This window comes from Chlorocebus sabaeus, chromosome 14 (assembly GCF_047675955.1).
Source record: "Chlorocebus sabaeus isolate Y175 chromosome 14, mChlSab1.0.hap1, whole genome shotgun sequence".
Taxonomy (NCBI): Eukaryota; Metazoa; Chordata; class Mammalia; order Primates; family Cercopithecidae; genus Chlorocebus; species Chlorocebus sabaeus.
Window position 1 is genome coordinate 48947646 of NC_132917.1, and position 18138 is coordinate 48965783.

At 37.1% G+C, this 18138-nt stretch overlaps 1 protein-coding gene across 2 annotated transcripts in view; it reads right to left on the minus strand.

The window, feature by feature from the left end:
• The window catches only part of FSHR (follicle stimulating hormone receptor), a 189805-nt gene extending 179281 nt beyond the window's left edge, over positions 1 to 10524 (minus strand). For both annotated transcript variants that reach the window (XM_007970684.3, XM_007970681.3), the window contains exon 1: positions 10275 to 10524. In XM_007970684.3, coding sequence (XP_007968875.3) covers positions 10275 to 10426 — 152 coding nt within the window. In that variant the 5' untranslated portion in view covers positions 10427 to 10524. The remainder of the gene's footprint in view (positions 1 to 10274) is intronic.
• Between the last annotated feature and the right edge of the window lie 7614 nt (positions 10525 to 18138).

Below are 18138 nucleotides of genomic sequence, written 5' to 3' on the forward strand. Positions count from 1 at the left end.
GCCCCTACCCACCCGAGCAACACCCCAAAGATTTATTTTTTAGGGAGCATAAAACAGGGAGTTTCTGGACTTGAGGATGCCAGATACCACTTATGACTGCTGGATGTTGAGACCCTAGCCCTTTTCACAGCCACCAGAATGCTGGTAGTCAGGACTTCATCCTCCAACAGGAGTTTGGAAGAATTTTCTCCAGGAAATTCAACCAGCCCCAGTCAAGACATAAAGATTTTGATGCAGCAATTCCCCGACAAACAGCCTAGCTGTTTTTTTGACTGAGGTTGTTACATCTGCTGCTGCTGCTCTTGTTGCTCTTCTTCCTCCAGAATCTTACCCCAAACATTTGCTTCCAGAGCCACTTTGTAATTTTCCTATCTGAGTAGCATAACTGTTTGCGCTTCTTTCCCCTTATTTCTAATATTTGTTTGGAGGAATGAGATGCCATTCCAAGACTGTGTGTTCTTATTAAAGGAGTTCAGCAGATTTTCACAATCAGGGGCCTGATAAGCAATTTTGCTACTGGATTCCAGATGAGCTCTTTGGTGTTCATCATAACTGCAATATTTTCTTTCATTGCTTTTCCAGTTTGTTTTCTAACTTAAAACAATGTTTCTTGTTGCATTTTCTACTGTACTCTCCAATGTATTTACTGACAGAAATGCTACATTGCTTGCCCACAAAACAAACAGAAATTACATGAAGGTTTCTTCCTTTCCTGCCCTGACGAGAAATTAGCCTTGACGGGTACATGGTAGTGGCAAGGGTTTGGTGCTGACTGTGGATAACTGCTCAGGCTGTGATCTGATGGTGGACAGTGATCATTCTTTTGCATTTAATTTGTTTTTCTATCCTAAAGCTAATATAACCATGCCAAATAGTTTGAAAATTAAAGGACAAGGAAATTACTTATAAGTTCAAGAGCATTCTGTAATTCCTTGTTACTGTCTCCCTTATGCCAAAGCAGAATTTCTTAAGGGGTGTCATTTTTGGAGGGCTATGGGCTTTGTTAAGATTAGCTCTGGTCTTTTACTAGATTCAAGATGATCCCAGCTGCTTTGGGGGAAGTTGGTATACACAGCCCATTGACAGGTAAACTTTTACCCAACAACGTAAAATAGTATTTATGAATACGAGCAGTTTTGGAAAAACAGTGAAGTTGGTAAAACAATGCAGCCTATGTTTTCCTTTGGTGCTCTTTTCTATCTTCTGTGTTAACTTCTTTTATCCAAACTGAAAAGATTCAGTTTCTTGTATTTTGACAATTTGTAAACTTCTAGTCAAACTTAAATATTTGGACATCTTTCCATTGAACCCTATCATTAATTTGCTGATTGTTCATTATATTTTAGTTCAGGTCTGTGCCCTTCCTGTAAAATAAAGCAAGGGTTTGCTATCTTTAAAGCAATGGAGTATTTTGAAAGTGGCTCTGTATAGCCCCTGAAATCATCCCAGGGTGGTCAAGAAGGCAAATCTAGATAGGACGGGCCAGTGGCTGTCTTCTCATCACCTCTCTTCTGGCATCACGCAGGCAGGTATCCATTTCTTCTAGCTCTCACAATCTATGATTTCAGATTGCACAAAGCAACATGCAATTAGCTGTCAAATTAGTGATTTTGACAATGTCTATTCTGAGTTCTGAAAGAGATGCTGATAGTTGCGGGTAAGAGCAAGGAAAAACATTGTCATTGCTTGTTTGAATTCTTTTTTAGCAACTTCATGAGGACAGGGATCTTGCCTTTCCTATTGATTGTTTTCTCTCCAGTACCTAATATCGACCCTTGCACATATATAATTAATAAATATTTGCTGTTCAAAGAAAACTTCATGAAAAATAGCATATTTTCTTTGGTCTCAAAGGTGAGTAATATTGGAGTAGGAGAATGTATTCAGGCTGGAGAAAATAGTACTTGAGTAGGGGAATATAAAACATTTGGAAGCTGACGAGTAGAAAATAGCACATAGAGCATAGGGTTGAGAGGATGGAAGCGAAGAGATGAGACAGAAGAGTTAATTTGAGGCCAACATACAGAGGATCTTAATGCCAAACTTGTGATTTTGGATTTTTGTTCTGAATTTGGGCATTGGTGCCCACAGAGGAATTAAGCCAGGACAAGATCTCAGAGCAGGGATCTGGGAGGGAAGAAGACGGAAAGCTCAGAGACCAATTCAGAGGCTACTATTGTGAGACGATGAGGAACCACAAGAGGCAATGCCATCTTCTAGGGATGTAATCCTACCTTACGAACCAAAATGTTGTAGACTTTCTTAAAGGGGACAGAATATTTGAAACTGAAGACACTTCAGAAAGTCTAGTGCTCAAGGATGTGGCCCTTTCATATAAGGGGCCTTTCTTTCTTGTGTCCTTATTCCAAGAGAATTCAGGAGGGATTCAGTGCTCAGAGACCTGTCAGCTGCTGTTTAGTTATGAAATCATTGCTGGAGATAGGATCTCTCATAAATTCTTTGTTTTAAACCCCTCAACAAATTAAAAATATCGAGAGAGAGAGATGTTTGTGTGGGGGTTTTCCATGCTGCATCTCAAAATAACAGAACTATTCAGCCCAAGGGAAACATGCTCACTCCCTAAATCACACAAGCGAGATCAGAGGAGCATAAGGATTACACAGCTGCCAGAATCTGATGCCTAGAGAAAGCCTATTGGTTTGGGGAAGTTTGGTGCCTGAAGATACTTGTAAAATCAAAGCATTTGAGATTTGAAAAAATCTCAGCATCATTTTACATCAAACTTTCATCAAGTTTGATGAAACTATTGATGAATTTTCTCTCAATATCCTCAATTTGTTGATTTTTCCATTTCATCGAAACAGTTAAACTTTTGAGGTCCCTATTTCTTAGAGGTTTTCATCAAGCTTGCCATTAGAAAGATACAAAAATGGGCTCAGCTGGCATTCTTCATGGTTTCTGATACAGGACTCTGTGATAACTCTATGTTGGCTCTTGCTGAAAAAGGTCTGAGAGACGAGATGAAGAAAAGGACTCATGTCACTCTGAAGACTAAAAGTATAATTGAATTCAAGGGCGTAGCACGGGTTTGGCTGCTTTATTCAAATATTATTTTGCGTATCCTTTGAAGATTTTCAGATCAGCCAGCCTATTTCATATGAAAGAACAAGGTAATGGCATGTTCAGGTCAGAGATACAAAACATGCTCTGAGATACTCCATGGAGAGGTCAGTTTAAGAACAAACATCCATATCTCATTGTAATCAGATCCTAGGCAATTAAAAATAATTACTCTCTTTCCTAGCTGACCTTGTGGGCTATATAAGCTAAAATCTAGTCTAAACAAAGCTAAATTGGAGACTCTAAATCTAAGAGCCTAAAGAAAAAGTATAGTCCAATCAACCACAGTGACTAGATAACCCAATTAGTGGCTTTGGAGAAAGATAATCAAAAGTTAAATGAATTTCCCATTTGCTGCCACAATATCCTACTTTTGAAGCATAGGCTTCTTATAGTAGAGGGCTTGGGTGAGGAAGGATAGCTTGCACCTTTAGGTAAACAAGGGGGTTTTATCATTACCAAGCAAGTGCAGTTCTCTGCTATCAAACCCCTACTCTTCAATTGCTAATAATGACTCTGTAAATTGTAGCTGTTAGCCAATTCTCAGGATGGAGTTCATCTTCTACTTTAAAGGATTCTTTCCCTGCAATGCAATTTCCACTTTTTCTCTTTCAAGGTGCTGCATTCTATAGCTGTTCCTTTAGTCGTTTTTTTTTTTTACTCTTCTGTAGGGAATATAAACCGCCCTTTCCCCCAGCCCAATTAAATTCCAAATGTTGGACATAGAAATATCATTTCTCACAAAAGTAGCTGCAGGATTTTATGTCAAGAGAAAGAATTATGTATATATTAGTGTGAATGTTGTGCTGTTTGTTTCTGTCAAAGAAGTATCTAAACAAGGCTATTGGAGACTCCAAACATGGGCACTCAGGGCAATTTGCACGGTGGGGTGTTCGGTTTTGATAATAAGACAGAACTATAACAATCAAAATACAACTGAGGAATATAGAAAACTTAAAATTCAGGGTCTAGAATATGACCTTAATTGGCAAAAATTGTATCTTTTGAACGTTTCTGTCTGGTTTAAAGTGATTTTGTTTGGGCAAAATCACTTTCCTCTTTTCAATATTTTTGTTAGGTATAGAGAGGCAAGTATTATTACATAAGTCAAGAGAATTGAATGATGTGCCTAGAGTATAGAATATTCAACTTTTAACTTAGTAGACCTTGTTTCTAGTCAATGTTTCTTTCTTTCTGTATAAATTAATGGATTCTGGAATGACACACAGGAATTTTCTTAAAACAAACACATAAAAAAGCAAGGAAAATAAGAAAGCTATCAAATCCTATAGTAGTTCATTGCAGGAGAAAGCAATAATCATCTTTTATAAGAATCTTTTATTCAATACTGAGGAGCAGAGCAAGTAAACAGATGTTATTCCTCCTGATTTATCGAATCATTTGTTCTACCTGTAATTGAGGGTCCAGAATACACATCGTATTGAACCAGACACACTAAGGTGTTCAAAGGACATTCTCACTACAGTTGAGGAAATAAGACACACATGAAAAATTAAATGCAAGGCAAGATTAAGTGTGAAATGAACTGCACCAGTGTTTGAATGAAAGCAAGCTTAAATAAAGACAGAGTGGTAAGGGAAGACTTCATGAAAGTGGCAACCTTTGAGCAAGATTATAATAAGTAGGTTGAATTTCAAGAGACAAAGAATAAACTGAGAATAGTACAAACAAGAGGCATAACGTAAAGACACAGAGAGGTAGAAATGCACAAAGTATGCTTGAGAGCAAGGCCATATCAGCCTTGTGGAGTAGGCTCCTGCTGAAGAATACAGAGAGGTAAAGTCAGAAAGATGAGCTATTGAATGATTTTGAAGTGGGAAATCACAACATTGTGGCAGTGATGTTTTATGGAGGAAATAGAATGACAGTGTGCAGGCTAGTTTGGAGAAAAGAGGGACTGATAAGAAAGAGATAAATTAGGAAGTAATTATATAATCCAGGATTTAGATTGTCAGGACCCAAGCAAAGATGATGACAATTTTTTAAAAAAAGAATATTATTATTAGTAGCAGAAATATGAAAGGAGCTTGTAAACTGATTAGATGGGTGACCAGAAAAGTTTGAAACCTATATGTTGAGGAGAAGTAAACTGTCAACATTCAACAAATGAGGAAGTTAGGAATGGTTTTCGTAGTTTTGTAAACCATTGTTTGATCTTCTCTTTCTTTACCTCAGAACAGGTAATACCTAGTTACCTCATGGTTATCTACAGTCTATACTTCAGAACCATCTCCTTCATGAGAACACAGCACACTTTTAAATACCTACTTCTCAGGCACAAAGCAATAAAAACCCATCCAAGGGTCCTTTTCTAGCTGTGATATTGAGCACTGAATTTGAGAGTCAGGAGGCCTGGGTTGTGGTTTAGACTTTAGAAGGAATTTATCCTGATGGCTGGGGTTGGATAGACCAGCCTTTCCCAAAGTGTGCTCTGTGAAATGTTAATCCTCAGAATGCTCTTAGAAAAGTGACTCAGTTTGCAAACATCAAAAACTCTGTTTCACTCTTAGACATCACAGAACGCCGTGGTATAGCAAAGGCTACCTTTTTTGTACAAAATTGATATATCCCTAAGAACTGAGGACCTATTAAAGACTAACCTAGATGCACTTTAAAATTCCTGATAATAATTATCTGTGGTTATGGAATATGGAGATCTAAACCAGGACAAGAAAATAAGGAATGTAAGGCAAGGAAAGAAAATGAAAAGAGGAAAAGATAATTCGATAATTAGAAGTAAATGCTAGTGAAATGATATTGCAATGAGATATGGGAACCTGCTATGAGGACAAGGTTTAACACAGACAGCCTATAATATAATCCCAGGACAGGTTTCCTTAAGACAAGAATGACCTTTTCTTCTTTAGTATTATAATCATCTGACCCTGCTGAAGAAAAACATCATTGCGTCCATACTGTTGCTTAGACTTCAAATTTCAGATGTAGAATGGGTGTTTGCATTCTCCTTAGGAATTCTAACTCCAGGAAGAGTAAAGTAAGATCCAAGGCACTTTTCTAGATCCACTGACTGCCTCTAGGTGAAGCTGAGTTTCTAGGATAAGTCAGAAACCAAAATTCCTTTGACTATGGTCAGAATGAACCTGCTCTGTGAGTTCTTGGCAAATATGGACAGCACTAAGAGACACATTTTCTTACCCAGAAAGTAAGTCCATGGAGATTAAGTGCTATGTACACTGGGCGGAGACTATTATTAAATAAACAGGAGGTTGTAAACTACCTCAGAGTTATAGAGATCTTTATATCAATTTTCCAAATCAGTCTCATATCTCTTGACTGACTTGGTCCTCACGAAAGCCCTCTGTGGTAGGTAATTTTTGCCTAATATTTTACAGTTGAGAGCAACATTATCATCCATAATAACAGCATGAGGGACATTGTGCAAAGTGTTTTACCCACCTTGTCTCATGTAATCCTCATAGCAGCTCTGCCGGTTAGGCATACATGGTGATTTCCATTATACAGCCAAAGGTCCACATAACAGAGCTAAATTTAATGCAATATCCTGGTTTTAAACTCAGGTCTCTCAAATTCTAAACACTTGGCCATCTCTAACTCATCAGAACCAGCTAAAGGCTGCCCATGAGTGACCCTGCTCCATACATTAGTACTTTCTCCACGGTGCCATGCTGCCTCAGGCTGCCTAAACCCCACTCAAACTAGTAATATTTAATCCACTCTCTCAGTTATAGTCTAAATCAGAAGTGGGCAATACACAGTCTATGGGCCAAATTTGGCTTGCCCCATGTTTTTCTATGGCCAATGAGCTAAAAATCTTTCTCACCGTTTTACATGGTTGAAAAAAATCAAAATAATGCTTTTTTTGTGACATGACAACTACATGAAATTCAAATTTCTGTGTTCATAAATAAAGTTTTCTTGGAACATGTCCGTGTTCATTTACATGTTGTTTATGGCTGCTTTTCTGCTACTGTGATAGAGGTGAGTAGTTGCAAGAGATTGTATAGCCCATAAAGCCGACTTCTGGTTTAAAATGTAAAGGACTATTTTCTTTTTTTTTCCAGAATAAGAAAGGTATAGAGTCAGATGATGTTCATTTCACACAGCATGCAGAGGAGATATAAAAGACTCAAATTTGGATCCCAGCTCTGCTGTCCAGGAGCTGCAGGGATAATTGCCCAAGCTACTCAACTTTTTTGTGCTTTGGTTTGTCTTATTTGAAAAACAGAGCAATAATTCCAAACTTGCAGTTTTTGGTGAAGTTTTAATGAAGTAGTGTGTACAAAACATAGTGCATAAAGCAAATAGTAGGAGCCCCTTAGTAAATGAAATCTACTTGCCTGTTGATGGTGCTTCTGTTCTTTTAGCATTAATATCAGCATGGGCAGATCATAGGAAATTAGCAATCTTTCGTGATAGCTGGCAGATGTATCAAATGAAATGAAACTGCTGCAAGGTCAATGGCATGATAGGATAAAAATGTACATAGTAAAATGTAGGAATTGTTTTCCACCCGGTGAGCCTGAGTAACAATGAGGCTTTGATATGTTGATGGATTAAGCAATTGCAGTCAATGAAGTCCAATAATCCATCCACCTACACCTTTATCATTAAAGTTGATACCCAAATCATCATTAAAGTTGATACCCAAATTTGGAAGACTGTAAAGTAAATTAGGGATACTTAGTTGGACAGGCCATTTCATTCCTCTTCTGCCAGTTACTTAGATAACCTTGATTCAGTCTTTTTAAGGAAGCAAAAATAAAGATAATTGCTCTTTCATTCTAACAGTATGTCCGAGTTCTAATTCACTTGACTTGACATTGTATCTGCTCTTCAGTGATTAACACACTGACCTCAAATAATTTTCCTTTTTAAAAATCTAATAGACAAAGCAGCATTTCTCTCCTTATCTCAGTACACCTTTCCAGGAAGATTGCAAAGCCAAACTCTAGGATGGTCCACCTCAAGTCCTACCAATGAGTGTGCAGACGACAGAATCTTCTTAAGATTGGGTATTTGGGAGAGCTTCTAAAGGTCTTAACTATACTCCTTCCTTAGGTGGAGGGAAATGCCAACAGCTGGCAAGAACTTTCTTTCCCTTTCTTAGTTTTATGCAACTTTGTCCTCTGTTACATACACTGAAGTAAGCAATTGACCTAGAGCTAGCCTTTGTCAAGAAAGTGAAATTTGTTTCTGGTGCTCTATTCATCGCACTCTCTCCCATAATCTCTTTCCACACTGTCTCAACACCTCATACTCTCTTTCCTTAGTTGCAAAATGCTCTTGGCCAGAGATGTGTTTTAGTTATTTATACGTTAGCATTACTTTTTTTCAAAAATTCGTTATCTTGCTCCTCTCATAGTAATTCATACAAATATACTCCCTGAAGCTTTAGGGTGTGGGGGTGGATTTTCTTTCTTTTCTTTTTCTTTCTTTTCCCCTTTCTTTCTCCATCTCTTTCTCTTTTTTGGCCTATGTTTCCTTTGCAGAATGAAAAAAGAAAATCTCTCTTCTGGTAATGATATTTCAGAAAGCAGATGGGCTAATGTGGAATCACCCTAAAATTAAAACTTGTTTGGGGCTGTTTGTTTTACCAACTGGATGGCACGGCTTGACCCACATAGAAACATTGGAAGAAGTGGAGTAGGTCCAGGAGAGGTGAAAATTAGGATGTAGGGGGCATCTATATCTTCTAGTGTTCACGACAATTCAACCAAGAAGGCTGTATTAAAATGGCTTCAAAAATGAGGAACTTGAGGCTCAGAAGAGGTTAAGTAATCATTGAAAGTCACTTAGGAGCAAATGATTTATAGGAGCTCAGGTACATTGGCCTTCTCCTGTGCTTATATTTACCTAATAAACCAGATGGTCTTTGTGCATGGCACATTCTTTAGCATAATCAGGAGTAGCTGTCTAGTCTGAGACAGTGTAGCCAAAACACAGAGCTGGCCAGTTATTTTCCCTGCCTCTGCAGCTGCCTCTCGATAAGGACTGAAGACTTGAGATGTTAAGGGAAAATGTGGCAAGCAGAATCAACCAGGTCTGCAAGTCTGCAACTCATTGTCCCTGAGTGAAAATCTGAAATGCAACACCAACATGTTTCAGTGTCAGTATGGCAATTGGTGAACTAAAGAGATGACCACCTTCTTCAATCAAATGCAAATTATCCATAGCTTTAAGTGACAAAGGTTGAAACAGGCTTCTGTTTAAAATCCTTGCAATAAAAACACAGAGGGTATCTAAAATCCCTGAGTCCCAACTTGCTAGTTCTCAGAGAAAGCAGTAACTGCACAATTAAACAGGCTTGCCTCACTGTTGCTCTAATGGAGTCAGACACAGGGGGTTGGGAAACAAAACAAAACAAAACAAAACAGTAGACTGTGAGTCAAAAGGCCTGATTTCTACTTTTGGGTAAATCTCAACTCATCACGAGAGTCTGAAAAATCCTCTTTACTCTTCAGACACCAGATTCCTAATTTGCAAAAGAAAGAGATAGAGTGAGATGGTGTCTAGATTCTTGGCCAACTCTAGGAGTCTACTTCCTGTTAAAATAGTTAAGTAAATTTCTAAATTATTAATCACATTTTTTTCCAGTTGTGTAAAATATTATCCTGTATTTCTCCCTCTCTCTGTGTCTTTCCTATCTTTCTTTCTTTCTTCACGCCCTTTCTCTTCTCTACCACCTCCTTTTTACCCCTAAAAGCAGAATCTCAGTTCAGGAATTATTTCCTGGTGCCTTCAAAGCCACAAAGACTCTGGCCTTTTAGATTCAGTGTCCTCGGGAGACATGCCTTGTGTATTCTGTTTAGATCAAAGCCGCCTTTCTGCCTCCAATTCTGGGTCTCCTAAGTTTCTACTTTGCCTTCATTTTCCTTTTCTGGTTCCACTAAAGAGAGTATGAAACCCAAGAGCAAATGCATTGAAAAGACTAAAAACTTTTCCCTTTGCCTTTGGATTTGGGTTCTCACACTGCCGTTCTCTGACAAATGCTGATACAAACTCTCATCTAAGATTCTTGGAAAGCCACAGGCAGGAGGGTTGGGCTGGGGAGTTTGTTGTTTTATTCAGGACTTCGGTCAAGGGGCAGAAATATTTCAGCCTAACAGATATCAGCCTAATGTAAAAATAATAATAGTACTCAATGCACAAATGCCGGCCATGCAGTTGTTCCCGCTCCCTCTGATACTCACAGTTCAACCGCATTCCTCGGGAGGTCAGAAGGAATCTCTGTCACCTTGCTCTCTTGGCAGAGAAAAACCCTGTTAGAGCAGTGACAGATCCGATGATGACATCCTGAGCCCACGCTCAGGAATGCCAGCAAAGAGACCAGGAGCAGGGCCATAATTACACATCCATCCACCTGCTTTCTTCCTGCATTCGCAGAGAAAAACCTCCACAGATCTCAGGAGCTCCACACAGTGCCCTTATGAGAAGAGATCTGACTTGAGAACTGGTAGGGTCATGTGACGCACCAAGGGATGCTTTTTTTTTGGTTACTTCCAGGCAAGATAAGCTACTCTGTTTTCCTTCAAGATTGGGTTTCTTACACCCTGACCTAAGGAACACAGCAAATAGAACCGTTAGGCATGTCTGGAATAGTTTGCATTATTTCATTGCAAAAGTCTCCTTGCTGTTCACCATTCTCTTCTCAACAGAGTAACATGATTGACTTTCTCCAAAAAAGACACAACACACAATATGACACATCACTAAGAGGGGTACTAACAAGTGAAGGGCCAGGACCTTCAGTCTTCAGCATCTATTTCTTCCACCAGCCCACCTGAGAGAAAACCAGCCCTTTCGGGTTGCATTCAATGATCCTCTTTTTTGCTGTAATTATGCCAAAAATGGCACTATTCAGAAACAGGCAGAGCGTTAGCAAACCCTAGGCAGATTTCCGTAGGTGGGAGGTACTTCTGATAGGGTTATCTGTAAGAATAATTGACTGAACTGAGAGACCTAAGAAATGGGCTATGTTTCCAGTGGAGATTTAGTAAATGCCAGCACATCCACCCCCTCATGCATATCCTGCCTGCCTTCTGGCATTTCCAGGCTCTGAAGATTGCCCTTGCCTTTTGGCAGTTGGCATAGATGAATTTATTTAATCTATGCTTTTAACTTAGTTTTAAATGTTCCCTGAGGTGACAGCCCAGCACTTTTGTTGGCATTCCTCTCCTTGATGGTGAGGGATCTGAGGAACGTTTGGCAACAATTTTAGAAAAGTGGCTTTGTACTTTCAATTCTAGAATCTATGAAGATTAAAAGGCAGAGTATTCTGTAAGATCCTGCCCACAACTTATTACCTGCTAAAATTAGTTTCAATACTCTCTTTAGATAATTAGTTGCGTAAAATTGAGCTTCATGAAAATGTTAAAAATACATACCTATCCCACCTCTCCTTCCCTCTCCCCTGCTTTACCAAGGAAAACCATGTAATGAGTGATTAAATTATTAAGAAAAAAACAGAAGCAAGTGATTTGGGGGGTAAAGTTGATCCCCAGATTTTTCTGGGAGCAACTGGTTATTCTAATTCTGGAATTGGCAGACAAAGTATTCATATGGACTTCATATTTTTAACAAATTGGCTAACATGAACAGTTAAATTAGTTTGTTCAACAACTGATCCAAGGAATTATAGTCTTTCAGATGTGGAAGGAAGTTAATTCAATCAACCAACTAATGCTTAAGTTTAAGTATTAATATTAATTTAAAAGGATTTTCTCATCTGTACTTGAATAACTCCAGTGACAAGAAACCCACTACCAATTAAATCTTTTACCCAATTCCTCTGCCCCATAATCCCCCTCCTAGCTTTTGGAGAGTTCTGTAATTAGTCTTTGTGTAATAAGCACAAATCTTTTTAAGATTGAGATTTTTATTTTAAATGCTATGTCATATTCACAACTTACAGGTAACATAAATGTAATTTATTAAGCATAATAATGCAACAAACAATTGCGGGCTAGAGAATAAAGGACATAGCCTGTACTGTTGCATCTACTTAGTTGATGTTCCTTTATTACCTTCTTGTGTTGCTATGCCCAAGGTGACCATTAATCTGAATTTTGTGGTTATTATCTCATTTGTTTTGTAAAATTAATCATCACAAAATGCATGTATCTCCAAAGAATATATTATTTAATTTCTTGCTTGTTTTTAGATTTTATACAAAGTCTATCACTCTTTAAGTAGTATTTTGCTACTTACTATTTTACACTAACTAGACATTTTAAAGAAATAACCATGTTGTTATGTGTATCTGTAGTTTATTGATTTTGTGCCTGTTATGTGTACCTGTAGTTTACTAATATTATTCTACTGTATGATATTCCATTGCATAAATATACCATAATTTATGTTTTCATTCTCCTGTGAGTTTTAAAATCCTGAGGTGGTGAAAATATTATTTTATATTTTCTCTAAAATTTTTTAGTTTCACTCTGTACATTTTAGCCTTTGATCTATTTGGCATGGATATTTATGGTGTGAGTAAAGGACTCAATTTGTTTTTTATCTGATGGCATAATGGTTTTATCCACATGGATAAACATTTGTCCCAAAACCATTTATTGAATGGTCCCTCTTTTCTTCTCTCACTTGTAAAACTACCTTTCTCATATCTCAAGTAACTATTTTGCGTGGGTTTGTGTCTAAGCTTTTTTATATTCCACTGTTGTTTTTTCTACATTACATCAATGTTATACTGTCTTAATTACTACAACTTTAAAGTAAGTCTTGATATACAGCAAGAAAATACTTCTGTCTTATTTCTTATAGGAGTATCTTGCCTATTTTGGACCTATGACTGAATTTTAGAATCAGATTATTAAACTCCTTGAAAACACCCTGGTATAATTTGTTTGGAATTATACTGATTACATAGATTAATTTAGGCAGAAATTATCACCTTTAAGATAACGAGTCTTCTTATCCATGAATATGGTATAGCACCATGTTGTTTAAGCCCTTCTTTGATGTCTTTAAATAAAACTTTATACTTTCTTCCATATATGTCCTAATACCTTAAATGTGTTTCCTGATAACATCCTGTTTTATGCTGTTATAAATGAAACCAATATTTAAAGTGACATTTTATGTTTGTGGTCATACTATAAAAATGCAATTAATTTTGGAATATTTACCTTATATCTAAATTACCTTATTACATTTTCTATGCAGACAATTCTATCCATATCCAAATAATTCTGTGTATGTGTATGTGTGTATGTGTACAGAGTTTCTTTCTTTTCAATTCGTTCTTCCCTTCCTCCTTTTCTTCCCCGACTCCAACTTCCCTTTCTTCTCTCTCTCCTTCTACTCTTTCTTTATTTTTTTTTGACATGGAGTTTCATTCTTGTCACCCAGGCCAGAGTGTAGTGGTGTGATCTCGGCTCACTGCAACCTCTGCCTCCTGGGTTCAAGCGATTCTCCTTCCTCAGCGTCCTGAGTAGCTGGGATTACAGGCACCCAACACCATGCTCAGCTAATGTTTGTATTTTTAATAGAGATGGGTTTTACCACGTTGGCCAGGCTGGTCTCGAGCTCCTGACCTCAGGTGATCCACCTGCCTTGGCCTCCCAAAGTTCTGGGATTACAGGTGTGAGCCACTGCCCGTGAGCTACAATAATAATTTTATACTATTAAACTACTCATTTCCTAATATTTTATTTAGAAAATTTGCATCTATGTTCATAAGTTATTTGTAACTTAGTTGTGAGTAATTTTTAGTGCATAATTATTAATTTCTGAGTTTTCTTTCTCATGTTGTCCTTGTATAGTTTGGTGTCATGGTTACATTTGCCTTACAGTCTGAATTGGGGTATAATCCCCCTCATTTTATTCTTAGAGAAAAAACTGTTTCAGATTCAAGTAATCTATTCCTTTAAAGTCTGCTTGTATTTGCCTAAGAAAAACTTGAGCCTTGGTTTATATTTGTGTGTATATGTGTGTGTCTGTGTGCATGTTTGTGTGTGTTAGTGTATGTATGAAACTTTAAACATATTGATTCAACTTCTTTATTGTCATTAGATAATTCAGGCTTTCTATTTCTTCTTAGATTTATTATAGTTTTTCTAGGAATTTTTCATTTTACTTAAGTTTTAGAATTTAGTCTCACAAAGGTTTTTAGTATTCTCTTTTTAAATCTATTCTGAACAATTTCTAGTCTTGTTTATTTCTGTTTAGTATCTTTTCATTAATCAACCTTTCCAAAATTCTCTTTATTTTACTTGTTCTTTCAAAGAACCAACTTTTGCCTTTAGCCTTTGCTGATCCAATTCTATCTTTATGTTTTGTTTCCACGATTTTTGCTCTTACTTTTTCCTTTTTTTTTTTTTTTGAGACGGAGTCTCGCTCTGTCACCCAGGCTGGAGTGCAGTGGCACGATCTCCGCTCACTGCAAACTCCGCCGCTTCCCAGGTTCACACCATTCTCCTGCCTCAGCCTCTCTAGAAGCTGGGACTACAGGCGCCCACCACCACGCCTGGCTAATTTTTTTTATATTTTTAGTAGAGATGGGGTTTCACAGTGTTGCCAGGGTGGTCTCGATCTTTTGACCTCGTGATCCGCCCGCCTCGGCCTCCCAAAGTGCTGGGATTACAGGCGTGAGCCACCGCGCCAGGACTATTTTTTCCTTTTTGTTGTTCCTTTCTAAAACCTTTTATTTATATGTCAGATTATTAATTTTCAGCCTTTCTTCCTTTCTAATAATATACTAAAGCCGTAAATTTTTCTATAATTTCTGCCTTGGCCCTCTTCTACAAGTATTGATAGGTAGATCTTTCATTACAATTTATTTTTAAATATTTCTCAATTTCCCATTACAATTTCTTCTTTGGCACATAGATAATTGAGAGATGTGTTTTTGAAATTTACAAACTTCAGAAATATTTAAATTTATGTTTTTTATTATTTACCTCCACCTTAATTGCATAATGGTAGGAGAATGTGGTCTGTGTTGATTCTATTTTCCCCCATACATGTTGAGATGTGTTTTATGGTTTAGGACACAAGTTAATTTTTACAAATACTTAGTGTGAGTTTGAGAAGAATCAACATTCTCTGTTTACTTGTTTCCAGGTTCTATTTTTGCCCCATACATTCAGCTTATTTTCTTAAAATCTATATATTTACTAACATTTTAAGTTTTACTTAAACTAATTGAAGTATTTCTGTTGAAATTTCACATGATCAGGATGATACAAGTCTCTATAATTCTGTTAGTTTTCCTTTATATATTTCAAGGCTGTTTTCTTTGGGCCATGAACATTTAGAATGGTATACCTGGTGAATTAAACCTTCTATCTTTTGTCACATCTTACTTTACTCATAATACTGCCTTTTATCTTGAAGTCTATTTTATGTGATATTAATATAGATATATCAGCTTTTTCTACCTTTGTACTTTCAACCTTTCTGTGTCTTTATGTTCTAGGCATTTTAACTGAATTTTGTGTTTTAATCCATTTCTACAGTCTCATTCTTTTAACAGGTGAGCTTAGTCATTTACATTTTATTGCTCTATATAATACTGATCTATATAAATGTTTGTTTTTCTAGTATGCAACATGCTTTCTATTTGTTCTAGTTTTACATGCTTTGTTTTCGTTTTATGCTGTTTGTTTTATTTGCTGAGATTTTGTGTGCTGTTTTTTTAAATTGCTTTTTGTTTTCTTGTTTTATTTTGTTCCATTTACTGTTTTGCAAGTTTTATAATTTCTTTATAAATGTTTATGGTTACTCTCAAATTTTTATCTTTGACTTTATGCTTTTACCGTATACTTATACCTTTTACTTAATACAGTTTAATTTTATCAGTATTCTAACTCCCCTTCTAATAAATGCATAAACTTTATGTTTTTAAGGCTATTTGCTGATTAGGTAACATGCATTTATTGTTGTCTAGGATCTTAGTTTTACCGTTATTATAAACCCTCATTATTTTATAGATTCAATATTGGTTTAGATTCCTTGACACTTTGAACCTTGTCACTGGAACTCCTAGGGGTTTATTTTCATTTGCCTTTGCAGATACTACACTGCAAAGCCTTGAGAAGCATTGTGTATAACCAAATATAATCTCATTTCAAAAAAAGCCCCCAATAATTAAAGACAACTAACTTCACAGATATGCTAGTAAATGTTCAACAACCAGCTCTCCAGAAAAAACTCATTTGTAGCATTTGTTAATTTCCGTGGTGTAACCTCTCCCTCTGCAGCTTATATTAAGTTACCCAGGTGATGCCAACCAGCTTGCAAAATTCCCATTTAGCAATCTGTTCTTGTGAGCTGGTAGGAGCTGGCTCCAGCACATCACCAGCTATTTTGTACTTTTTGAATCATCTTTTTTACTTGTTGAGGCAATCCCCAATTCCTTCAGCCATGCCTTATCTGACGTAGTTTTAAATGTGCTGCACTTTGTCTAGATTTTCATTCTAGAATAACGTCCAACATCAGTTGCTTTAACATGGCTAGAACTTACAATGTTGTTCTGGGTTGTTTAACTCCATCTTAAGTTGTATGAGCTTTATGAGAGTCTGGCCAGACAGAAAGTGTTTTAGGGCGTGAATATATATGGCCTGCCCTCTGAAGCAGCTGTCTGAAGTTGCATTTGGCTACAGTATTAGATGTAGAAGGGGGGGAAAGAAAAAAAAAAACCTCCTCTCTGATATAAAAGGGAATCATGTATAGAAAACAAGGCTTTAACATCTTAGCAGGAGATTGGTGGTGATAAACTGGAATGAAATGCCTTATTACTAAGTGTTCAACCTTAAAAATTATGTGGAATACAGATCTTTTTTCTACCTCTGTAAATCTCCCACCTGACTACCTTTATCCTTTTAAACTTATCACTAGCACTCCTTGTGTGTCCTCACAATTTTCCTACTTTATGAAGAACTTCCTTTTGAGGTTATTTTCTAGTGATTCCTTATCTCAGAGGACACCTTGCATTTGGCACTGCCTTCAGGTTGCTCAGACTTCTATAGGGATTAAGAACTATGCAAACATTAGGTGGTGATGATTATGATGGTTATGATTATGATTGACATCTTAGGAATCTATCTGTTAGGAATTGTATTGGAAAGTCGAGGTCCATTTTAGCTACATGATTTTATAACTTAAAGTTTCCTAAATCTCAAAGATCTCAAATTTCAACAATGAGGCAGTAGCTCGTTTTTGCACCACAGGGCTGGAGGACTAAATAGATCTTTCAGGCAGATTTTATTTCTAGGACTTTCATGGTTTCATAGAACTGTATATAATTCTTCGTCAGGGAAGATCTGTCACCAGTTAGACAATTGAATTGGTTTAGAAACAAATCTGTGAAATTATTTCTGGGTCAATTTTTTTTTTCTTTTAAGGGTAGTCATATGAAGATAAGGTCTCTGGGGTCAATGGGAAAACACCTGTGTATCTATTTGGCTGGAAAGAAAGCCATTCTAACAGTGGTGAAAGTTGCTATACAAAAAATAAAGTCCTACAAGTAGGAGTATAGAATGAATTGAGGTAGAAACATTTGTACTAAAGACTTTTCTGTCAAAAGGAAACTTAATCGAAAGAACATTTTCTTTTGTATTGAAACAGTTAGAGTTTAATACTTAACAAACACCACCAAATCATCATGTCTGAAAACAACCAGTATTCATTTCATTTGTGATTCTGGGGGCCAGCAGTTTGGTCTGGGTTCAGTTGAGCATTTTTAGACTTGGCTGGGGTCAGCTATTGAGTCAGTTGGGATCTGGCTGGTGCCAGATGACTTTGCCCGGGATAACTTAGCTATGCTTCACATTCCCCCGCAGACTGCCTTGGTGGTTTTCATCTGATGGCATTTCCAGAGGCTCAGAACTGCCATACCATGCATAACTTTTGCTGTGATCTATTGGTCATACCAAGTCACAAAACCCAGACCAGATTCAAGGAGTCAACCAGATTCTGTTGACGCCACCTCTTGAGGAGAGAAACACAATGTCATATTGCAAAGTGGTGTGCAAACAAAGGTAGAAATAACGACAGCCACTTCTGCCAACAATTTACCACAGGTACCCAAGCTCTTAG